The sequence below is a fragment of the Ovis canadensis genome, chromosome 15, assembly GCF_042477335.2.
Source record: "Ovis canadensis isolate MfBH-ARS-UI-01 breed Bighorn chromosome 15, ARS-UI_OviCan_v2, whole genome shotgun sequence".
NCBI classification, from domain to species: domain Eukaryota; kingdom Metazoa; phylum Chordata; class Mammalia; order Artiodactyla; family Bovidae; genus Ovis; species Ovis canadensis.
In genome coordinates, this window is record NC_091259.1 from 70,017,770 (window position 1) to 70,043,473 (window position 25,704).

The 25,704-nt window shown below is 43.6% G+C and overlaps 1 protein-coding gene across 5 annotated transcripts in view; it reads right to left on the reverse strand.

Moving 5' to 3' along the window:
* LOC138420953 (uncharacterized) overlaps positions 1 to 25,704 on the reverse strand; it is a 199,477-nt gene that overhangs the window by 85,872 nt on the left and 87,901 nt on the right. For all 5 annotated transcript variants that reach the window (XM_069554671.1, XM_069554672.1, XM_069554673.1 and 2 more), the window contains one exon: positions 19,102 to 19,345. In XM_069554671.1, coding sequence (XP_069410772.1) covers positions 19,102 to 19,319 — 218 coding nt within the window. In that variant the 5' untranslated portion in view covers positions 19,320 to 19,345. The remainder of the gene's footprint in view (positions 1 to 19,101; positions 19,346 to 25,704) is intronic.

Consider the following 25,704-nt stretch of genomic DNA (forward strand, 5'->3'; position numbering starts at 1 on the left):
CTGGTTTTCTAAACAAGTGAAGTAACATCTCTACTGATGCCTGAGTGTCCATTCTTGGTAATGTCTGTGTTGAGCATTGCCCTCTTTCCCTTCTACAGGTGAGCCCCACACAGGAGGGGACATACAACTGTCTCTATTGCCTTGGTATTGCTGAATTTACTGGGTCACTTTTCTCCTGAATTACAACACTGTCAGGAAATAAGTTCTATGAAAAGAGAAGAAACCCAGAATCAGGGAGAAGGACAAACGTGAACAGGCTGGGGTTGAATAGTATACTGGTCAGAGTTTTCTTGAGAAACAGAACCAACAGATCTACAGATGTAAATAGACAGAAAGATAGAAAAAGAAATTTATTATAAGATACTGGTTCAATCAATTGCAGATGCTTGGTGAGTCCAAACTCTGGCTGGAGATTCGGGAAAGATTTGCAGTTCAAATTCAAAGGTAGTCAGGTTGGAGATTCAGGAAGAACTGATGATATAGTTCAAGTCTGAAGGCCATCTGCAACAGCATTCCCCTCTTACTTAGGGGAAGTAAGTCTGTTGATTTATTCAAACTTTCTGATTAGATGATGCCCACCCACCTTATGGAGGGAAGTCTGCTTTACTCAAAGTCCAACAATTTAAATGTACATCTCATCCAAACACCCTCACAGAAACAGTCAGATTAATGTTTGACCAGATATCTGGGCACTGTGGCCCAGCCACGATGACACATAAAATTAAATCATTAGCCGGGAGGAGTGACAAAGCTGGTATCATCTCAGAGCATCTCCTGGGCCAAGACCTGGAGGAAGTAAGACTGCTGAGCAGCTTTTATCCTTCACATCACTTTTCTGGCTTCCCCAGAATCCCTGCCCTGATGAAATTGAGGAAATAAAGCATTCAGGATGCTTACTGGGAAAGATACATAATTGATAAAGGATGATGGGAAAATATAGTAAAAATGGGAGATAGTGGATCAAGCATCTACACCGGCAGGAATGACCCCTTGTAGAGGGAGAGAAGAGTAATTCAGGAGGGATAGGAAATGGCCAAAGGTACCAAGATCTATAGAATAGGAGCTACTGGTACAATCATAGAACCTTAGAGCTAGAAGAGACTTCTGAGCTCCCCACACATTCTACCCACCAGAACTTCAAGGTGACATGACAGGCAAGGCTACTGCGCTACTTAATGGCACAGCCCAGACTGGGACCCAGATCTTATCAATGACTTACTGTTCATTGAGCACTTACTATATGCCAGAAATTTATTTTACAGAGCAAGAAACTGGGACTCAGAGAAGTGAGCTGTTCAAAGTTACACAACTACTAAGGGTGAGACCCGAGATTCAAGCCTGACGATGTCTGATTCAGAAACTCAAACGCTGATTCTCTGCACTAGATGGCCTCCCAGACAAGAGTCCCCATGCCCTGCAGGGGAGTCCCTGAGTCTCTGGAACAGCTCATCTGGGGCTTCGCACATCCTTCTCAGGGAGATGAGGAATGTCTTGACCTCTTGCAGGGTGGTTCAGACAGGAGTGATTCTGTCTGTATCCATGACACACAGTCACACAGCTTCTCAAGGTGGGAGACGAGACTCTAAGATCAGATCCTTGAGAGAGTCTGTCAGGAGCTCCACTCACAGACCCCCACCCGCAGAAGTGCTCACCAACAGACGGCATGGCTTCACGTAACTCTGTGAGGAGAAGGGGCCGCCAGCAGGAAGCTCCAGCATCACCTGCTAAGAACAAGCTGTTCCACCCCCAGCAGAGCCCTGGAACCGGTATGCGCTCAGACACAAAAGAGCCCAGCTTCATTTTAGCAGACAGATTGCCATCCAAAGAAAAGACTTCCCAGGACAACAGATTTCTCTGAGGGGAACACAAAGCGTGGACAGGTGGCTTCCCATTGAAGAGCGTCACCCATAACTTCCTCTCCAGACTCCAAGCGGCCTGATCAGACCCCGAGAGGAAGAGAAATGCTGGCTCAAAATAGAGAGATTTTTTTGAAAGGCAAATGTACTTTTGGAGTTGTTAGACATTTTGTTTTAATAGATAAAGGAAATTTCTTGGAAAAAAGTAAATGATGATGATGACAGCTACTACTTATTAAGCTTAATAATGGTAGCTACAATTTATTGAGCATTTACTATACATACTAGGAGGACTTCCTAGGTGGGTCAGTGGTAAAGAATCCACCTGCCAATGCAGGAGATGTGGGTTTGATCCCTGGGTTGGGAAGATCCCCTGAAGAGGGAAATAGCAACCCACCCCAGTATTCTTGCTGGGATAATTCCGTGGACAAAGGAGCATGGCATGCTATAGTCCATGGGGTCGCAAAGAGTTGATCACAACTGAGTACGCATGCATTTCACTTTCTAAATGTCGGTACTATGCTTTACATGCTTTCTCTAACTTGCTCTTCACAACAACTGTATGAAGAGTATTCTATTCATATTACCATCTTAAAGAGGAGGAAATGGAGTCTCCAAAAGGTTAATTCATTGCTAAAAGGACACACAGCTATTAAGTGCAATCACCAGGGTTTAAATCCAAGTCTGATTCCAGAGCCAGTGCCCCATCAGTATGTGGGCATGGAAGTGCATGAGTATATGTGTATCTGAGTGGTGTGAGTGTGTGTGTGTGTGTGAGTAGATAACATAAAATCCAAAGCACTCTGGGCAGTTAGAAACGTCCAAGAAGCAAGAAGGATCTCAGGACAGAGTGAAGCACAGACAGCTCTCTTTAAGGGTTTGAGAGTATGGGGTGGTGTGTGATCAAGAGAAGTCTTAGTATTTTTTTTTTTTTGGTAGTATTAAGATGAGAAAATCTTAAACCTTCTCCTCTCTCCACTAACAGGTCCACACAACTGAGGATATGCAGGCGAGTGCCCACAGCTCCTCTGTGCTCAGAGGGCAAAGGTAGAGGGAACTCCTGCCCCTTCCACTCTGCCAGGATGTCTCAGTTCTCTAGACCCTAGTCAGGCATGGGTTCCCTGGTGCCCTCTCCAACACCCTCCATGACTCTACCCATTGCCTGCACCTCTTCCAGTATCTTTACTAACAGAATAAAAAGTTCTTCCCTTGGCTAACAAAGCCTTGTGTGATCTGGCTGACTCCCCCCACTCTCAATACTGCTGAGCCCCCCGTCAGCCCCAGACCCTCCACCTGCACTGCTGATAAGAGATAAATACACCTCTCTCTTGTTTAAGCCCAGCATTTGGGGAGATCTCCTGCTACAGCCACCTAGCCAGTATCTGACTCATATTCATGGTCTCTCTGACCTTGATATTTTAACTTTCTCCACTCTCCTCGAATCTCTGACCTGCTCTGACCTGCGACCCCACAGTCACAGCAGATGACTTGGTCTACTATTTCAGAAAGAAAGGAAGTGAGCACACTCTCTCAGCTTTCACTACCGCTTTAGGTGACCCCTGCACCCTGCCCACTCCTCCTGCTCTGCTCTGACTCCACGGCAATGTCCCTCCTCCTGTCCTGGCCAGGATTTTTATCAGGGCTTTAAGTCCCCATCCTCTCTGATCGTCAGAGAATTCTCATTTTCAGTCTTCTCTCTTTTTTTATAATTCAACCTCCCCCTCTCAACTCCATCCACAGTAGGTTCATGATTTTCTCATCTTAATATTACAAAAAAAAAAAAAAATACTAAGACTTCTCTTGATCACACACCACCCTGTACTCTCAAACCCTTAAAGAGAGCTGTCTGTGCTTTCTGTCTCTGTTTCTTCAGTTGGTATCTCCTCTTCAAACCACACTCCCCACCAACCCCATAGGAGCTGTGTCCCAACACTGCACTAGTTAATCTCTCCAGCGATGCTGGATCGAGAAGTCCAATCTTCATCCTTCTTGGCCTCACAGCAGAGTTCACCCCGTTCTCCTTCCCTCCTTGAAACCATCCTCATGACACCTCTCTCTTCCGATTTTGTTCCCATTGGTCTCATGATCCCTATCTCACCTAATCCTCAGAATGAATCTCTGAGGTAGGACTATTCCTACCCCCATTCTTGAGATAAAGAAACGGAAACCTAGAAATGCTAAATACATTTCCCAAAGTGACACGGCTAATTGGACGATCTGGGATGGGAACTCAGACCTCTGACACCAGAATCAGTGTCCTGAACCTCCACGTGACATAGTTTTCTCAACTCAAACAGCTTGAAGCCTGCTGATTATGAAAATACTTGATTCTTTCTCTCTCTACAAAGTGACGGCTAGCATGTAAATAGCAAACTCTTTAGCACGGGCACTTTGCCCATCATAGGCTGAGCTTGTTCAGTCAACGAATCCCCTGAAGAAACCTCTGCCACAGCCTTTATCCACAGAAACACTCTGGACGGGGTCACCGTCATGGCTGCCATCTTACGTGGAGTCCCACCGGTCCTGCACCTCGGCCAGGATGGAATCAGCACAGTCTCTACATCGACACATTGGTAGCTGCCAATTCACAGCCTGAGGCAGGTGAACTGACAAAGCCTGGGTCCTGTGCCAGCATTTTAGCTGCAAAGGAGGCTGGGAGAATAAATACCTGGCATTTTCAGCTTCTACACGTGTGTGTTGGGGAAGAGGAGTTTCCTACAGTTATAGGAAACGTGTTGTTTCTGACAGCTAAAAAGAATGATTAATATTCACTGACAAGTGAAATAATCCAGGACCTGATGTGTTATCTGTCACTCTTATACCTTATTTTACCAAGTCTGGGTTGAGCACAGTGCCAGAACACTGTGTTGTAAAGACATTCACAACTTCCCCCAGGTGCCCCCAACACCCCATAAAACTTCCAACCTGTAACACTCACCTATCTCCACATCCCACTCTTTATTCTTCTCCCCCCAGAAAGTGAAAGTGAGAGTCACTCAGCCGTGTCCGACTCTTTGCGACCCCATGGACTGTAGTCCATGTAAAATTCTCTAGGCCAGAATACTGGAGTGGGTAGCCTTTCTCTTCTCCAGGGGATCTTCCCAACCCAGGGATTGAACCCATGTCTCCCACATTGCAGGCAGATTCTTTTTTTTTTTTTTTAGTTCAATATGAGAACGTATTTATTTATTTATTTTTTAATTTTAAAATCTTTAATTCTTACATGCGTTCCCAAACATGAACCCCCCTCCCACCTCCCTCCCCATAACATCTCTCTGGGTCATCCCTATGCACCAGCCCCAAGCATGCTGTATCCTGCATCAGACATAGACTGGCGATTCAATTCTTGCATGATAGTATACATGTTAGAATGCCATTCTCCCAAATCATCCCACCCTCTCCCTCTCCCTCTGAGTCCAAAAGTCCGTTATACACATCTGTGTCTTTTTTCCTGTCTTGCATACAGGGTTGTCATTGCCATCTTCCTAAATTCCATATATATGTGTTAGTATACTGTATTGGTGTTTTTCTTTCTGGCTTACTTCACTCTGTATAATCGGCTCCAGTTTCATCCATCTCATCAGAACTGATTCAAATGAATTCTTTTTTACAGCTGAGTAATACTCTATTGTGTATATGTACCACAGCTTTCTTATCCATTCATCTGCTGATGGACATCTAGGTTGTTTCCATATCCTGGCTATTATACACAGTGCTGCGATGAACATTGGGGTACATGTGTCTCTTTCAATTCTGGTTTCCTCGGTGTGTATGCCCAGCAGTGGGATTGCTGGGTCATAAGGTAGTTCTATTTGCAATTTTTTAAGGAATCTCCACACTGTTCTCCATAGTGGCTGTACTAGTTTGCATTCCCACCAACAGTGTAGGAGGGTTCCCTTTTCTCCACACCCTCTCCAGCATTTATTGCTTGCAGATTTTTCTTTACCAGATGAGCCACAAGGGAATCCCAAGAATACTGGAGTGGGTAGCCTATCCCTTCTCCAGGGGATCTTCCAGACTCAGGAATCGAACCAGGGTCTCCTATTGCAGGCAGATTCTTTACCAACGAGCTATCAGGGAATGCCTATCTGATAAACAAATCTGTGCTAAATGATGATGACTGAAAATGGGTTAATTAGTGCCTGATTCTTTCCAGAATCTTCCTACTTTCCCCAGGAGATTCCAGGGGCCGCAAAGGTTCAGCCCAAAGGGATTTAAAGCAGCTGTGAAATTTATCTTGGAGAGGTTCTGGTCAGCAGTTTTTCGACTGAGGCAACCGCACTTAAGTAAGTAACCTGGGGTAAATCGGTATCACCAACTCCCTAACAACCCCAGATCCATGAGCAGACCCACATGCTTACGTTTGATCTAACCCAATCTTCCCTCCAAACCTCATATGCTCCCCAGGGTAAGTATAATTATCTTCATTTGATAAATGAGATACCCATAAAGGTTTAATGAATTTCCCAAGGCACTCAAGCTGGTAAACAGGACAGCTGAGACTGGACCCAGATTTCTTGACTCTTACCAAGGTGTTTTTCACTTTCCAGAACTCCTGGCTGCCAGTCTCCGGATGTGGAACAGCCCCAGGGCTGGAGTGAATAAAGGACTAAAGGAATCAGACAGTCCTCTGGGAGGCAGGAGAGATTGACAGGGGAGAAGAAACAGCCCCAGGATGTTCCCCTTTCAAGAGTGTATCCTATTTACTTTGATTTGACTCTCTTTTCAAGTGGGTTCTGATTGCAAAATATTTACATTCATCAGGAACGCTACACATAATGGCTTCATTTTTGTCTCAAAAACTGCAAAAATTAGAGGACATACAACAACCACAGATGGAACCCAGGAGCTGAGCTGGGGTGGGCAAAGGAGGACCAAATCTGCAAACCAGTGTGAGCCTTTGTAGCTGCAGCGACGGGAAAGCCTGCCATCTCCAAGCTCCATGATTAAAAGCAATGGCAAATTAGTTTCCGCAAAGGTCTTTCCCTTTAAATTGAAAAGCATGGTGTAATGGAATTTCATAGACGCCCCTTTGCAAATGACTTCATACCTCACTCTGTTCAGAGCTGAGAGGTAGCCACATGCTGTGAATTTTAAGAGACTGAGGCTCTTGTGAGACTGCATATCCTTCCTCCGACTGACTTTGGTATCTAGACACTCACGGACTACTCACCCCATCCCTTAACCTGGGGAGGGAATGAGTGGACTGAGAGCACTGGAGTCACGGCCACACGGTTAGTAGTCTTCCCCTCCCCCAAACCAGGCTGCTGACCTGCAAACTGTACTTTCCACCACAGTCAGGATCCTAGGCGTTGCTAGCTGCCTACAGATTGCCCAGGCATGAGCATTTATACATAAAAGGTTTTGGAAGGCTGTGGGGTTTCTGAGTTCTAATGAGATTTCCAGTAGAAATGATTAAGTCAGGCTGACTAATATACTGAATGCCACACCATATTCACTGACCACCTTAGCTTTCTTGGGGGTACCCCTTGAGCTTAATATAGAAATCGTATTTCTTAATTGTCAGCAGTTTTACAGTGACTCAAACAGGTTGCATTTCAGTGTCAGGCCTGATTGACTAATATTTCCAGACAGCCCAAATCTCTAATTCATTCACGCAATAAAAAGGTATTAGCACCTACTATGTGCCAGGCACTCTGCCAGGCCCTGGGATATGACCTGACTCACAGCTCTTGTGATTACACAGGATGCATTCAAATGGCTGTTTCAATGAACGTAAAACTGCAGCTCTGACATGATCCTGTGAGCGATGCTGAGAGAAAGCCCAGGAGAGGGGGATTAGAGCTGGTCAGGGCATCCAGAAGACATCCGCAAGAAAGTGACCATACAGCTGAGAACCAAAAGATCAGAAAGAGCCAAGAGAAGAGAGAAGGGAAACCCTCGAGGCAGAGGGCACAGCACAGGCAAAGCCCAACAGGGTCAGGGGCTTGGTGAAAGCTGGGTGGGGGAGGGGGAAGGCTAGGATACATTAAGCTTGGTAAAACAGGGGAACAGACCCCAAAGGAGCCTGAAAAGGGGGAGACCCTGCAGGGCTCTGCAGGACCTGTGGAGGAGCTTTGCCTTTATTTGAAATGCAAAGTGGATGCCATGGAAAAGTGGTAAAGGGGATGAGGGCCATTCGAAAATGTCTCTCCGGAAAAAAAAAATTAAGAAAACGTCTCTCTGGCTGCAGCATGTCAGCCAGATTAGAAGGCATGTGGGAGGGGGAGTTGTTTGCCAAAACCCGTCAAGGGAAGTAGGTGTTCAGAGTCTCACTTACCCTGGCATTGACCTGACTCACCCATAATCACAAGGGCAATAGCACAGCCAACACAGGAATTCAGGACAAGAATGTCCAACCCCCAAACTCTTTCTGCTACAGAATTACCTAGTAGCACAATTTTAAGGTGTGATGTTATCACCTGGGCAATAAGTTAGTAAACCGGACAGTACATCCCTTCACCTCTCTGGGAAATGACCCATAGGACACAGACAACAACACAGATAAAATAAGCATTGAGGTACCAAGTCCAATGACGGGTCATCAGCACACACAATGATCTCTTCCCAAATGTATCTATATATCCTCTGCCTGAGAGAGAAGTTGAAAGGTATATGCACTTTAAAATGATAGTACTGGCTATTTGGTAGTTCTCAGGACAATTTTGTCCCCCTCCCCCAAGGACATCTGATAATATGTGGAGGCATATTTGGCTGTCACACTGGCAGGATGTCCAGCTGGCATCTAACAGGTAGAGGCCAGAGATGCAGCTAAGCATCCTACAATGCACAGGACAGTCCTCCAAAACAAAGAATCATCTGTCCCCAAAATGCCAACAGTCCTGCTCTTGAGAAATCTGATCTACGGGAGCTCACAACCACAAGGTGAGTTCTTGAGTAATTGAATGGACAAAACATCACACACATACACACACACACACACACACACACACACACACAGACCTCCATTTGACAGTGATTTAAACAAGAACTAAACTTTTGTTGTGTTAAGTCACTGAGATTTGGAGGTAATTCATTATAGTTGCTAGCATTATTTACTTTAACAAATACAACTGATAGAGGTTAGTCCTTCTAGGAGGACAGATGCACCCTGGCAACAGAGCCATATCACTTGACAGGTACTGGGAAGGTTTCTGGAATTAAGAAGTGAACAGTATGGAAGTTCCTTAGCAATCCCATCACTGGGCATATGAAAAGCACGACTCAAAGTGACACACGCAGCCCTCTGTTCATCGCAGCACTATTTACAATAGCCAGGACGTGGAATCAACCTAAATGTCCATCAGCAGAGAAATCGATAAAGAAGACGTGGTGCATATATACAATGGAATATTACTCAGCCATTAAAAGGAATGAAATTCGGTCATTTGTAGAGACACAGATGGAACTAGAAAGTGTTATATAGAGTGAAGTAAGTTAGAAAAAGAAGAACAAATATTGCATATTAACACATATACATGGAATCTAGAAAATGGTGATGATCTTATTTGCAAAATAGAAATAGAGACACAGATGTAGAAAACAAACATATAGGCACCAAAGAGGGAAAGGGAGGATGGGATGAATTGGAGTTTGGAATTGGCATATATGTTAATACACTATTGACAGTATAAAACAGATAACTAATGAGAATCTACCATCTAGCTCAGGGAACCCTACTCAGGGTTCTGTGCTGACCTAAATGGGAAGGAAATCTGAAAAAGAGGGAATACATGTATACACATAGCTGATTCACTTTGCTGTACAGTAGAAATTAACACAGTATTGTAAAGCAACTATATTCTGATAGAAATTAAAAGTAAAAAAATTTTAAAAAGGAAGTGAAGGACTGTGGATGCCTGGTCCTGTCGTGTAAGTCATGAGACCTCCCAATGCCATGGGGATGAGTAAGTCAGGAGCACAGTGGCTGCTTTATAGCTCTTTCCCCCCACTAATGACCAGAAGCAGTGCCTCTGGGGAGAAACTCTTAGCAGCTCAGTGGAGAAATGCAGCAGGAGCCCACCAAACAAAATCACAAGAACTCGCTCATCTTCCTCTTTCCCTTGCCTTTTTTTTATGAAGTCAAGGACTAGCTGACAATAGTCAGCAAGGTCCACTTAGTGTATGGGCTGGTCTTGCTGTGACTAATAAGATGACTGGTTGTATATCCACTCTTTATGGTTGTTCATTATATCACCCTAACATAAAGTAATTTAATTTCAGTGGGATAATTAGGGTATTTCTAATCTAACTGATAGTCTGAATGAAATGAGATTCTCAGAGGGAGATTTGTGTATCAAGAGACTGGTGACCTCCGGCCCCAATTTTCACACAGTATATTAATCTGACAGCCCGACTTCCCAGGCATCCTGGATCTGGACGTTTCCGAGCCTGTGGGTTATAGCACATACCCGCAAATGAGATTATCTTACTTATAATGAGATTTCTGTGGACTCGGGGAGGTAGATCATAATATTTGAACTGAGAACTTCACATTGATGGAGAAACTATATGGAAACAGAGACCCCGAGATACAAATGTACTCAAGAGGGCACACGGTCCATACAGGGTCTCAGAGATGAGACTAGAAAGGCAGAGCCCTGTGCGGTGTCTGGCTGACTGGGACACCCAGGGCCACCCCAGCCAGGGAAGCCTCGCGCTGGGAGGACGGGCAGGACTGTCCTCAGGAAGATGCAGAAAGAGTCTGCTCAGTAAGCCTGGGGTGGAGGACCAAGGAAGGAGACTTGGAAGGAGGACGCAGCAGAGGCTGGTGGGGTCAGGCCGGCTTTCTGAGCAAGCAGGCAGCTAAAAGGCCTGCCGCCTACCCCCCAGTCCCCCACACACATCCCCAGGGGCAGACCCACTCACCTCTGTCCTCCACGCTGGCTCCAAATCTTACACTGTGCTGTGCCTAGTTGCTCAGTCATGTCCGATTCTTTTCAACCCCATGGACTGTAGCCTGCCAGGCTCCTCTGTCCATGGGATTCTCCAGGCAAGAATACTAGAATGGGTATTCTTCTCCTCCATGCCCTTCCAACTCGGATTGAACACAGGTCTCCCGCATTGCAAGCAGATTCTTTAAGAGTCACGCTTTTATACCCATTATCAGAGGTAGGATACCAGCTCTTTCGAAAGAAAATCTGCCCCTGAAAACACTTTCCATTTTTCATCTGTCCAGTGAGCACCCACACATGGCAAGTACCAATCAGACCTGCAACAGATAAAAATCTCTCTTTCCACACTAGTTACATCCTTTTGATTTTGTTTCTCAAGCCTCCTTAGTAAATTTCTTTAAATTCCCTTTAGAACTTAATTTGAGAGAAAAAAATTTGTTTTTTCTGGAAGAAATAATATGTTTTTTCTTATCAGATAATAAGAACTATACAGCTTGTTTCCCTTGTTTTATTGGGTGCTAGGCAGCTCAGAGGTTAATATCATACTCAATCTCAGCAGTAGGTTGATGTTCTGTGTCTTTTTCTTTCTTATTTTCTATTTTTCCATTTCTAATGAAAAAGATTTATTTAATGCTTTTTATTTGGTAAGGTATTTCAGTATTTCAATACTCTTTTGAAAGGAGTATTAAATGTATTTATTCAAACATTAAAAAACAAACAAAGATAGAAGTATTGGCTTACAAAAGCCCACTGTCAAAAACCCTTCAGTATTTATTAGGTACCTGTCATTGGCTGAAAGCTTCCCTGGTGGCTCAGAGGTTACAGTGTCTGCCTGGAATGCAGGAGACCTGGGTTTGATCCCTGGGTTGGGAAGATCCCCTGGAGAAGGCAATGGCAACCCACTCCAGTACTCTTGCCTGGAGAATCGCATGGAGGGAAGAGCCTGGTAGGCTACAGTCCATGGGGTGGCAAAGAGTCGGACACGACTGAGCGACTTTACTTTACTATCATTGGCTGAGCACGTAACATGGGCCCCTTTCTAAGCATCCTGTCCCTCACAACAGCCTTTGAAGTAAGCACTATAATCCCCACTCTAGAGAGTAATGAAGAAGTGAGGGATAAGGAGGCTGCCTGAGATGACACAATCAGTAAGAAGAAGCACCAGGAACAAAACCTGAGCAGTCTGGCACCCACAGCTGCCCTCTTAACCACTGCTGTTGGACATGCAACTAACTATGCTGGGCAACAGAACAGGTACAGTACATATTCAGACACCTCTGCTGAGTGGCCTCACCTCTTCTAGTTCCCCCTTTTGAATTCCAGCCATTGCTGCAACAACCGACCCTGCTGGTGCTCAGGCATGACTGAGCAGCCCCTTGCCTGGACAGCGTGGAGAGTCTCCCACTTTCTAACCTAGGGTTACAGAAATCTGCTCAGTGAATCTAACACATGTACACCCTTGGAGGAGAAAGGAGCTAACACTCCATGGGTCAAACCTTGACCAAGGAGGGATGGAGCCAGAGGATAAATGCTCCTATTTCTGTCCTGTGGGCAGAAAACTCCGAGACCCATTCTATGCAGCTCCTGGAGGGGAAGGTGATGCTCAGTGGGATCTGGCTGCTGTTGCCCCCTCTGCTGATCAGCTCAGTAATATTGGGTTGCCCTTCCTTTGAGTTCACTCCTCCTGGGCCTCCTTTCTTCTCCTTGGGGATCCATTTCTAAAACAAACCACCTGTACGCACAAGCTTGTCTCAGCTCTGCTCTGTGAGGAAAGCAAGGCTAAGACACTGCAGTCCCTAGTCTGAGGAGTTCAAATTTGGGTGACACGTCATCAGGAGAGGAAAAACTCAGTGACACTGCATTAAGGACCATGACGAAGCAGCCAGAAGGGTCACTTGGACTGTGAAACCACAAGAGCATGGAGAAGAGGAACAAGCAGGGAACTCCACTAAGGTTTCCTTGATTCAACCACATGCTGTCTACGGCTGCCTTCCCACCACAGCTGCAGAGTCTCAGAGCTGCTACACAGCCCACCACCAGGACAAAAATACTTCGTATCTGGCTGTTTACTGAAAGTTTCTGGGTCTCTGGTACAGAAAAGCCAGGATCCTACGGGGATACAGAAAATGGCCACGAGTCCTATTAATATCTGCGATGGGCGGTTGGGAGGGTGGACTGTTGAAGAATAGGAGCAGGGGTGTTCCAGGTAGAGGTAACAGCTGAACCAAATGCACAGAGCTGCGAATCAGCACACGGCTGGTGAGCAACCCCAGGGGGTTTTACCATCGCAAGAGACAAAGAAACCGTGAGAGGAGTGATGGGAGATGAGGCTCAGACAGAGACTTAAGGTATCTGCTGCTGGGTTGATTCTCTCATTTTAGGCTATTTCCTTCAATACCCAAATACACTGTGTGGGCATGTGTGCTAAGTCACTTCGGTCATGTCCAGCTCTTTGCGACCCCATGGACTATAGCCCACCAGGCTCCTCTGTCCATGGGATTCTGCAGGCAAGAATACTGGAGTGGGTTGCCATGCCCTCCTCCAGGGAATCTTCCTGACCCAGAAATCAAACGCATGTCTCTTGCCCCTCCTGGATTGCAGGCAGATTCTTTCCCACTGGGTCATCAGGGAAGCACCAAATATACTGTAACCAAGAATAACTCCAGAGTTGGGTGTGTGTCTTCTACTGAAGGGAGTTTATATGGAGTTCGTAGTATTTCTGTTCTGATGAATAGTAGGAGCCTTCTCGCAAAGCAGCCCTCTCTGCACCTGGGCATTCCTGACAATAAAGACCCGCTACTCTGCCCTTCTCAGGCGGCCTGCCTTGGGGTAGGTCAGTTCAGGCCTCCTGCTCCTCTCACTGCTGAACCACACACGGCCGATGTGTCACCATGAAGGTCAGACCCCACTGCCCGCTCTGATCTTTCTCCCTGCCGGCCTGCTTTGTGGTTTCCTGGCATGAGGATGCAGTGTGTGCATGCTAAGTCACTTTAGTTGTGTCTGACTCTTTGTAACCCTATGGACCACAGCCCACCAGCCTCCTCGGTCCATGGGGTTCTCCAGGCAAGAATACTGGGGTGGGTTGCCATGCAGTCCTCCAGGGAATCTTCCTGACCCTGAGAAAGTTACAGGGATTGAACCTGCGTCTCTTACGTCTTCTGCACTGGCAAGCGAGTTCTTTACGACTACAGCCACCTGGAAACTGGAGTGGGTTGCCATCCCCTTCTCCAGTCGATCCTCTCAACCAGGGATTGAGCCCAGATCTCCCGCATTGCAGGTGGATTCTTTACCATCTAAGCCACCACGAAAGCCCAGTAATAGGTGGCAAAAACAAGCATGGGAGACTGAGACCTGCCCTGCAGCCCCAGGAGGCAGTGTTTCTTCCTGCCACTGGGAAAGGAAAAACCCTGGATGATCAGCATGGTCTGAGGTTGAGTTCTTTTGTTTAGTTCTTTCAGGAATACTTACTGAGGGAGAACAAAATACCTGCCAGGCAGGGCAATCTACTCAGGATACAGAAGAATGATGAAGGTCCTATCCTGCCCTCAAGGACCTCACAGTCAACTGGACAGACAGAGGTTCTATTTCACAGCAGAAAGAGACTGCCAGCTCCCCTCTGATGTGAGTGCAGCCCTGAGAGCCAAAGCCGAGAGGATAGCAAAGGCTTAATAAACATCCTAAGACTATCTGTTTTAATGATTATTTTCGAATGAAATACAGTTACCAAATCAATTGCTGAAACGCAAGCTCATGCATAAAGTACTGAAGGATACTCCGAAACAGTTTACTTCCCCTCAAGAGCTTCAAGATCTCCCTGACAATACTTATTTACATTGGTTGGGTGAACCATTTTTTAATAAGCAATGCAAAGGTAAATTTCAGCCCCAAAAGGACAGACTTCAGCATTACTTGGAAAACACACAGGTCATGTCAAGCTGCTGGCATTTAGACACCCATTTCAATTGTTTCAAAGACCAAGATGGAAATACTGAACACCAACACTGACTTTTATCAAAAAGAAAAAATAGTTAACATTTACTAAGTATGTATATTTTATCAGACCCTGCACTAATGGCTTCATATGCTGTATCTCATTTGGTCTCCACAGCAATCCTCGAGGTAGATTCTAGTATTATTAACGTCTCCATGTTACAGATGGGACAACTGAGTCTTAAACAGATTAACTAACCTGTCCCCTCAGCCATCACTGGAGGAGGCAGATGTCACCTGACACTCTATCCACAGGGGCACACCCTTTACCAGCACACCAACTGCCTCCCCTTACTGGCCAGTCCCTAGTTCCTGCCTGGGACATCTTTTTTCAGCAGTTTGGCCCAGACTAGGTTTCAAGATAAGTTCCTTCGTGGTGATAAGCAGGGCCCACGATCTCTGACAGCTGTTCCCCGCTCTTCATCGTCATCTGAAACAATCAGTAAGCATTAGAGAGTACTTTTCCCTTTACAAAGGTGATAATTAGATAACAAGCTGAGATTAAAGTAATTACAGTTAGACAGCTGGCGAGGCAGCACAGTCATGTTGAAATACTGTTGGTACTTCAGCATCTGGTTCTAATAACAGCATAGGCTAAAGGATTTTACATTAATTACAGAACATAATTTAATATAAACATATTTAATTACAATTGATGAGCGATAAACTGTTCAAGAATGACTTAACCCCTTCTGCGTGTCAAAGTGATGGGAACTTTGGGCAGTCTGAGTGGCCTCTTCTACTCTTTCTCTCCTTCCCCCTCCACACCCTCCATTACACCCTGGTTCTCTCTCCTGGAGAAAACCCTCTTCAAAGAGGGGATCTTCTAGACACGGGTGTGGTTCATTGATCATCCCACGGTGTTTGGCACATGTGCAGAGCCGCCCATCCTTAGAAAAGCCAGGTGGAAGAGGGCCAGCGAGCAGGCCAGGCTGGGAGGCATCGCTTCCACCTGACCAGCTGCCTCCCTCGCACTGACAAAATGAGCCTGCCTCTCCCTGGCTGGTCTTCCCAGGGTCCTCACACCTCTCTGGTGCTGGCTTGGCTTCTGACAGTCGAGTGAGCAGCCTATTACACACTCACTAGTGGTAAAGAACCTGCCTGCCAATGCAGGAGGCATAAGAGATGCAGGTTTGATCCCTGGGTTGGGAAGATCTCCTGGAGGAGGAAACGGCTACCCACTCCAGTATTCTTGCCTGCAGAATTCCACAGACAGAGGAACCTGGCAGGCTACAGTTCATGGGATCACAGAGTCAGACACGAATGAAGCAACTTGCACACACACACACACACACACACACACACACACACAAACCTAGCAACCTAAACTGACTAAGACACACCACTAGCTCTCGACTGCAATAAAGTTAAGAGTCAACCCAAAGAAATTACAAGGCTGATCCTTCCTTTAAAAAGAGTAAGTAGCCCTGGAGTGAGTTGGGAAAATTCATTGTCAAGTTCCCCTATGTGACAAATGATGTGAAATTACAAAAAGCCTCAAATACTGTTTTTACCTCCCGCTGTGGATTTTAAAGTATAAGCCACACATTCTCCTAAAAGCTAACACGAGTGCTGAAAAAAACATTTATTATTCATAAGTAAGCAAGTGTAAGCCAGTTCTAGAGGCCTCACTGACAGGTGCACACAAAGTAGAATTACTGTGAAAGTTCAGGGCCACGCAGCATAGGGGAGAACCAGGCAGTCTCAAGCTGCTCTATTCTTTTGAAGAAAGAAGACATTTAGTTTCTCTATACATAGCAAATTTGCACTGTGAGCGCAAACTATAAGGTACATCTTATAGATTAAATCATCCTGCAGAAGTGGGGAAGGGACAAGAGGAGAAAGTAGCCAATAAAGCATTTGCTATTTAAGAAGTTACCCCTATCATCAAAATTAAAAGCTCATGCATGTCAATGGACACTACCAAGAAAGTGAAAAAAAAAAAACAAAACAAAACACAGAATGGGAGAAAGTATTTGTCTTTTCCCTTTTTCCCATAGTCCTACCCAAGCAGGTGGGGATCTTTCTTGCAGCTTTGGTTGCATGAGATCTTCTGCAGGCTTTCAGTAGATATTCCTGAGAATTATTCCACATGTAGATGTATTTTGATGTATTTGTGGAAGTGGGTGAGCTCCACATCCCTCTACTCCAACATCTTGATCTCCGGGAGAAGGTATTTGTGAATCAGATATAATAAGGGTGTAGTATTCAGAATATATAAAAACTCTCACAACCCAACAACAGAAATCCAAATACTCCAGTTGAAAAATGGGGAAAGGATCTGAATAGGTGTGTTTACAAAGAAGATATACCAAAGACCAACAAGCACATGATAATATCCTGAACATCATTAGTCATCAGGGAAATGCAAATCAAAATGAGATACCACTTCATATCCACCAAGATGACGATAAGCAAAAAAGACAGATAGTAACAAGTATTGCCAAGGATGTGCAGAAATTGAAATCCTCATCATTTTGGTGGGAATATAAACGGTATAGTCATCATGGAAAACAGTTTGATGGCTACTCAAAAGTTAAATATATGAGTTACCATATGATTCAAGCAATTCCATTCTAGGTACATACCCAAAAGAACTGAAAACATGTCCACACAAGAACTTGTACACAAATATGCATAGCAGCATTATTCATAATAGCCAAAAAGTGGAAACAACCCAGACATCCACCCAATGACAAAGGAACAAACAAAATACAGCACAATACAATGGGCTATTATTCGGCCATAAAAAGAAACAAAGTACTAATAAAAGCTGCAATATTGACCAACCTTGAAAACGTAATGCTAAGTGAAAGAAGCTAGACACAAAAGATCACATATAGTATGATTCCATTCATATGAAATGTCCAGAATTGGCAAATCTATGGAGACAGAGGATGGGAGGAGAGAGAAACTGAGAATGTCTACTAACAGATATGGGGTTTCTTTTAAGGCGAGGGGGTGATGGAGTTCTGGAATTAGATGGTGGTAATGGCTAGACAACATTGTGAATATACTAAAACCACCAAATTGTATGCTTAAATGGTTTTTAAATAGCACATTTTATGGCAGGCTTCCCTTGTGGCTCAGCTGGGAAAGAATCCTCCAGTGATGCGGGAGACCTGGGTTTGCTCTCTGGGTTGGGAAAATCTCCTGGAGAAGGGAAAGGCTACCCACTCCAGTATTCTGGCCTGGAGAATTCCATGGACTGTATAGTCTATGGAGTTGCAAAGAGTCCGACATGACTGAGCGACTTTCACTTTCACATTTTATGGTATGTAAATTTTATCTCAGTTTTTTTCAAGCTACCAATCTGGGAAATGGAGCCTAACCCCATTAGGCAAGCCTAGGAGCCTGTGTACAGCATGTAGCTCAGGTAACGTATCCAAGGAGTAAGGAAGTTGGGGTATTCATATTATATACTAACTCCCATCAGTCAGTGATTGAAGGTTGCTTTTAGGGAGCACTGATTCATTGCACTTCTGGCCTGCCTGCAAAAGGGGCTCTGGTGGCCAGAGAAAGTCCTTAGGCAAAGAAATGTTAGTGTTGATAGCTGACAGTTAGGCCAGCATGCCCTGAAAGGTACAGGCAAGGGGGTTCAGGCAGTGGACTGACAATCTGCTACTCTCTAATCACGTTGTTTTAGGATTAAACAAGAAAGGCTGTGCAAAAGGCTTCACAGTGCTGGACACAGAGAAAACTCTCAGTATATGTGAGTTATTTTTACAAAAGACTCAATAAGGTTAAATAACTTGATCCAAACTACACAGCCAATACAAGTTGGAGCTGGGATTTACACAGCACTCTGTGCAGCCCAGTTTTTCATATAGAGAATGATATTAACAAACATACACTAACCAATCTTGCAAACACACTTCAGGCAGCAATCCTGTCATCATGGTGTTCAGAGGATACAATATGCATCTTTACTCTTTAGTCTCTCTCTCCTCCCTGTTCTGTGCTCTCGGTGAGGGAAGCAGCTGCTTTCCTCACAAAAAGGCCTTGAGGGCTGATGTTACTGTCTGCTCAAGTTTCAGGGTTTGGATATTACATGGCTTGTTGTGTAGTTGCTTAATTGAGATTCAAAGCCTGCACATTTGCTGACAATTTAGTGCAAAGGACCAAGATAGACAAACACCTGTGACTACAGGAGCAGCAGGGCAACAGTTCCCTCCTCACTCACCTAGTGGTCCAGCTGTTCTCCAGAATAACCTGACTTCAAGCTGGCTCAACAAAGGAGCCATACCAGCAAAAACACTAGAGGAAAATGGGCATCTCCTCCCAGAATGCCCTGCACTTGCCCCCACCAGAACATGCCAGAAAGGAGACGCGAGGATGGGGGATGCAGAGCCCGCACCTACCTGATCAAGTACTGGTTGATAATCGTGTCGAAGTAGCTGTAGTACACAACGTTGTTTACGTGGCCATACTGGTCATTGTCCTGCCATCTCGTCTGGATGGGCAAGAAGTACCCATAGGCCTCCTGGTGCCGATGGCGATCCTCAGCTCGCTGGTTCTCTGATGCTGTAGCCAAGGAACGGCCATTCCTAGGAAGCAGCCTCGAAACCCAAGAGGTCATAGTGGGGCTGCTGCCTTGCACAGTACCTTGAAGAGAAAAAGCATGAGAGGATGAGAATGGTCTTCAGAAATCTTGATTTTAGTTTTACAAAGGCAATTGCATTAAGTCTTGACCATTGGTTTCAAAAGGAAATAAGACTTTTTTTTTTTGCTAGGAAATAAATCTTCCTTGATAATCCAGGTCCTTACCACAAACCTACTGACTTTTTAAATAGGATGCCTTATTTAAAAGGTTTTGACACGCACTGACAGAAACAGGTGAAGCCTTTGTTTGAATTTGACCAGTAAGAATTTAAAGTACATTTCTACAGGGGTGCTCTGCTCCACAAAGTATTTCAAGGAGGACACCATTTCTGACAAAATCTGTACCATCACTAAGGGCATCAAGACAGAGTTTAGGCAACCAGCATAAAATAAAATGTTTACTAGAAAATATTATCAACTGGGCCTATCAACTGTAAGGTTTTTTCTTTTGAGGGCATTAATTTTCTTTTAGAACAAAAGTAACGTCCTATGGAAAATGTTTAGATGACAAACAAAGGAGGAAAAAACCCAACAATACCAGCTATTAACACTTCCATGTGCATTATTCCAGTCTTATATACCTGCATACACATTCTTCAACAGGATCATACCGCTCATGTTGCTTTATCATCTCCTGTGCTTAACAATACTCGCTAATGTTAAATAGAGAGTGTCTATGCTATGCTGTACTTAGTCACTCAGTCATGTACGACTCTTTGCAGCCCCACGGACTGTAGCCCACCTGGCTCCTCTGTCCATGGGGATTCTCCAGGCAAGAAGAGTGGGTTGCCATGCCCTTCTCTAGGAAAGAGTAATAAATACGCTTAAACATTCTCTTTTGTCACTTGCAATGCTGGATTCTATTATATTCCATTGTATAGAAGCACCACAACTTATCAAATATTCTTTTGTTGCATACTGAGGATTTTGATTCCAAGTTTTGTTAATTGGGATTGGAATCTTTGTAAATAAACCTTCACACACATCTGTGATTATCTTCTTAGGATAAATACTTAGAAGCAGAATTGCTGGGTCAAAGAGTAAACTGTTAAGGATTTTGATATAAGTTAATGCCCTCCAGAAAGGTGGTACCAATTTATATCCTCCATAGCAGTGTATAAGCAGGCCAATTTTCTTGTCAATTTTAAAATGTTTTATCAATTTGACTGTGTTCTCTCATTTCCATACAAATTTAAAGAGATGTGCTCAGTGGAAAGATGACTGCTGCTACCATCTATGATGGAATAACCAGGATCAGAATAACCCCTCTGAGAACAACTACAGGAACTGGATGAAACGTACAAGGAAAGCTGAGTGGAAGTTTGAAGAGAAAAATCAAGGCAGCAGGACTCTCCAGCCTGCACCCCCGAGGACAGGGCAACACTCTTGCCACTGCTGTTTCTCATCAGGGCGTTTGTTCATCTGCCTCACGGGGAATAGAGGCTGAAGAAATAACAGCCCCCTATGGGGTCGCACAGAGTCGACACAATTGAAAAGCCCAACATCCTGGAGAAAGTGAGCAAATTCCTCTCAAGGTCTTTGCTGACTCTCAAGCTGCACATGCTCAGAGAAAAGAGAGAAATCAGCTGAAGCAACTGTATGCAGCTAAAGTCTCAGGAGGAGACGGCAGTCTCATTACACTGAGGACCGGGCGAAGACTCTACAGACTTTCAGTTTCGACCCAAGAAGTATTACTCCCTTAGAATGAAGGCAAACTTTACATTGACAAACCTTGATCAAGATTATCTCCCCATATATCATCTGTCAGCTAGTAGAAAATGAAATCATCTCTGAAGGGAAACACTACCATCCAGAGCCTGTACATCATCATTTTATACACAAAGACTGGCCTTCACTCAAACATACCAAGTCTACTAGCAAAGAGGAACAGAAGAATTAATTTTAATAAAATAGAAACAGTCCCACAGACTCACACAGATTTAAAAATAGCTATGATTAACATACATCAGAGATAAAAGGCTAATATCCATCCCAACATATAAAGAACTCTAAAACTGAAGGGGAGAAATGTCAAAAACCCAATACCAAAATAAGCAAAAGTCACAGACAATTCACAGATAAAGATTTTAAATGACTTTTAAACATTTGAAAAGATGGACAACTTTAGTTAGAAATTATACCTGTGCTGAGATACCATTTCTCAATTATTAGATTTGGTAAAAATTGCAAAGCTTGATAGCACATTCTATTGATAGAGGCATGAGGAAAGAGACTTTTATACATTGCTGGTGGGAATGTTTCCCACACCTTTATGGGAGGAGAATTTGACAATATCTAACAAAACCACAAGTAAGCTTGCCTTTTAAATTGCATCTAATAATTTTCCTTGAAAATACACCTTCAAGAATGTAAAAAAAAGAAAGAAAGAAAGAAAGAAACCATATGAACAAAGGACCTTATTTGTAACTAAAAAATATTGTGAAAAAACACACACATAAGAGATTGGTTGAAAGAACTATGGTTTATTCACACAATAGTATACTGAAAGTGAAAGCTGCTTGGTCTTGCCTGATTCTTTGTGACCCCGTGGACTGTACAGTCCATGGAATTCTCTAGACCAGAATACTGGAGTGGGTAGACTTTCCCTGCTCCAGGGGATCTTCCCAACCCAGGGATCAAACCCAGGTCTCCTATACTGCAGGCAGATTCTTGACCAGCTGAGTCACAAGGAAAGCCCCAATACTATACTATGTAACTGTAAATAAAAACTAAATAAGACATGATATGGAGTGATTTACAGAATATATTTGTTGTCAATCAATAAAAGCAGTGGTTTTTAACCTGGTGTGGTCCAGTGGTTAAGAATCCACCTTTCAATGCAAGGGACATGAGTTCAATGTCTGCTTGGGGAACTAAGATCCCCCATGCCAGGGGGCAAACCAAGCTCTGCAGAGTACACGTGCTGCAGTGAAAACCCAGCACAGCCCCCCGAAAAAATCAATAAAAGCAAAGTGCAAAAGGGCATATATAGAATGATACTTTTGTGCAAGAAAGAAGAGGAAATAAGATAATATAAATGTATTTACTTTTATTTAAAAGATAAATCCAGGAAGAATAAACCAGAAATTTACAAGAGTGCATTAAGGTGCATGGGGTGGGAAAGAGGAAGTAATACTCCTCTGAATATAGATTTTTGTGTAATTTTGAGTTTTAGAAGCATGTTAATGCTTTACATACTCATACAAAATGATGATGATGACGTTAAATTAACAGTGATGGAGGGGAAAGAAACCAAAAATGGAATACAAACAGAAATAAATGAGCCTAACTAAAATTCAAATGAATAACATAATCACACTGAAGGGAAAAATAATTACTTTTGAATGCAGAGTTTTAATTATATGTTCTCAGTTTGGAAACAAAAATCTTTTTACAAGCATTGAACACTAGTTAATCAGCATGATTTTTTATAGTAGTTCAGTTCAGTTCAGTTCAGTCGCTCAGTCGTGTCCAACTCTTTGCAACCCCATGAGTCGCAGCACACTAGGCCTCCCTGTCCATCACCATCTCCCGGAGTTCACTCAAACTCACGTCCATCGAGTCAGTGATGCCATCCAACCATCTCATCCTCTGTTGTCCCCTTTTCCTCCTGCCCCCAACCCCTCCCAGCATCAGAGTCTTTTCCAATGAGTCAATGCTTCGCATGAGGTGGCCAAAGTACTGGAGTTTCAGCTTTAGCATCATTCCTTCCAAAGAACACCCAGGGCTGATCTCCTTTAGGATGGACTGGTTGGATCTCCTTAGCAAATCTAAAACACTCTCTGTGAATCTAAACCTAGGCAAGTGAGTAAAATATACTGAGAATAATCTTAGCCAGATTCGTCACTTGTAAAAAGGATTTACAAATATAGAAAGGAAAAAGACTAAACTGAACATTCTGGTGTTAGATTAGATCTGGGAGCATCAATATGAACTCCATGGTTAGAGGCAGACATTGAGATTTCCTAATCCAGCTGAGACTAGATATAATGGCTGAGACTAGATATAATATAGTACATTTTCTACTGCAGTAGAAAATCAGCACACTTGGTGTCTGCTTCCCTTGTGGCTCAGCTGGTAAAGAATCCACCTGCAACGTGGGAGACCTGGGTTTGATCCCTGGGTTGGGAAGATCCCCTGGAGAAGGGAAAGGCTACCCTGGCCTGGAGAATTCCATGAACTGTATAGTCCAAGGGGTCACAAAGAGTTGGACATGACTGAGCGACTTTCACTTCACTTCACTTGGTGTCTAGACTTAAGTTTCGTTTTCTTTTTTCGGCCATGCCACGCAGCATGTGGAATCTTAGTTTCCAAACCAAGGACTGAACCCTTATCCCCTGCATTGGAAGCACGGAGTCTTAACCACTGGACCACCAAAGAAGTTCCCAGATCTAAGTTTCTAAATACCCACCTCCACACAAAGGAACCAAGGCTCCTCAAAGGAAACAACTGATTACACTGCTAGGGCAGATAAAGTAAAAGATGATCCTGGAATATCTCACTGTGCCAGAAAGTAATGAAATGTACAAAGAATGATAAGCATGTCACAAGTTCAGGGGAGCTTGTCTGAGTGGGTTCCCAAGGGCCAAATCTGAAATACCTGAGTATCAAATTAAAACGAGATCAATGGATTATAACATTTTGAATTAAATAACAATTCTTAAGTCTACCAAATTAATAAATGGGGGTGAAGGATGCTGAGTAATAAATGTAGAAAGGATAATGGAGTTAGAAAAATCATCATTTTGCAAATACCATCGTAATAACTGATTCAGTCAACAATCATTGATGGATGATAAAGTATACTGGGTACAGTTTTGGTGAGAAGCAGATAACTTCCACAATCTCAAAATAGTTCCCCACAAATTACATATTCATTACAAATTAATAATATTAAGTTTATGATGGCTCATACTGGTAAGACATCTCCTTATGCAAGTTATCAAAGTTAGTATCACTAATATTGAATCAAATGAACATCAACTGCCTCCTGATACAATGGCCTGAGGACACAACATCACTTTTGTGTTATCTGAATCTAATCATAATGAAACACCAGAGAAACCAAAATTTAAAAATTCTACAAAATACTTGCTTTGTATTCTTCAAAAATATCAAGATCATGAAAGACAAAGGGAGAAGAATTGTTTCAATTAAAGGAGATTAAACAACCATGACAACTAAATGCAATGCATAACCCTAGATTACATACTTAACTGGGAAAAGACCGGGAGCTGACTGTGCTCAGATCATGAGCTCCTTATTGCCAAATTCAGACTTAAATTGAAGAAAGTAGGGAAAATCACTAAACCATTCAGGTATGACCTAAATCAAATCCCTTATGATTATACAGTAGAAGTTAGAAATAGATTTAAGGGACTAGATCTGATAGATAGAGTGCCTGATGAACTATGGACTGAGGTTCATGACATTGTACAGGAGACAGGGATCAAGACCATCCCCATGGAAAAGAAATGCAAAAAAAGCAAAATGGCTGTCTGGGGAGGCCTTACAATAGCTGTGAAAAGAAGAGAAGAGAAAAGCAAAGGAGAAAAGGAAAGATATAAGCATCTGAATGCAGAGTTCCAAAGAATAGCAAGGAGAGATAAGAAAGCCTTCCTCAGCGATCAATGCAAAGAAATAGAGGAAAACAGCAGAAGCAGAAGATATTAAGAAGAGATGGCAAGAATACACAGAAGAACTGTACAAAAAAGATCTTCACGGCCAAGATAATCATGATGATGTGATCACTAATCTAGAGCCAGACATCTTGGAATGTGAAGTCAAGTGGGCCTTAGAAAGCATCACTATGAACAAAGCTAGTGGAGGTGATGGAATTCCAGTTGAGCTGTTTCAAATCCTGAAAGATGATGCTGTGAAAGTGCTGCACTCAATATGCCAGCAAATTGGAAAACTCAGCAGTGGCCACAGGACTGGAAAAGGTCAGTTTTCATTCCAATCCTAAAGAAAGGCAATGCCAAAGAATGCTCAAACTACCACACAATTGCACTCATCTCACATGCTAGTAAAGTAATCCTCAAAATTCTTCAAGACAGGCTTCAGCACTACGTGAACTGTGAACTTCCAGATGTTCAAGCTGGTTTTAGAAAAGGCAGAGGAACCAGAGATCAAATTGCCAACATTCTCTGGATCATGGAAAAAGCAAGCGAGTTCAAGAAAAACATCTATTTCTGCTTTCTTGACTATGCCAAAGCCTTTGACTGTGTGGATCACAATAAACTATGGAACATTCTGAAAGAGATGGGAATATCAGACCACCTGACCTGCCTCTTGAGAAACCTATATGCAGGTCAGGAAGCAACAGTTAGAACTGGACATGGAACAACAGACTGGTTCCAAAT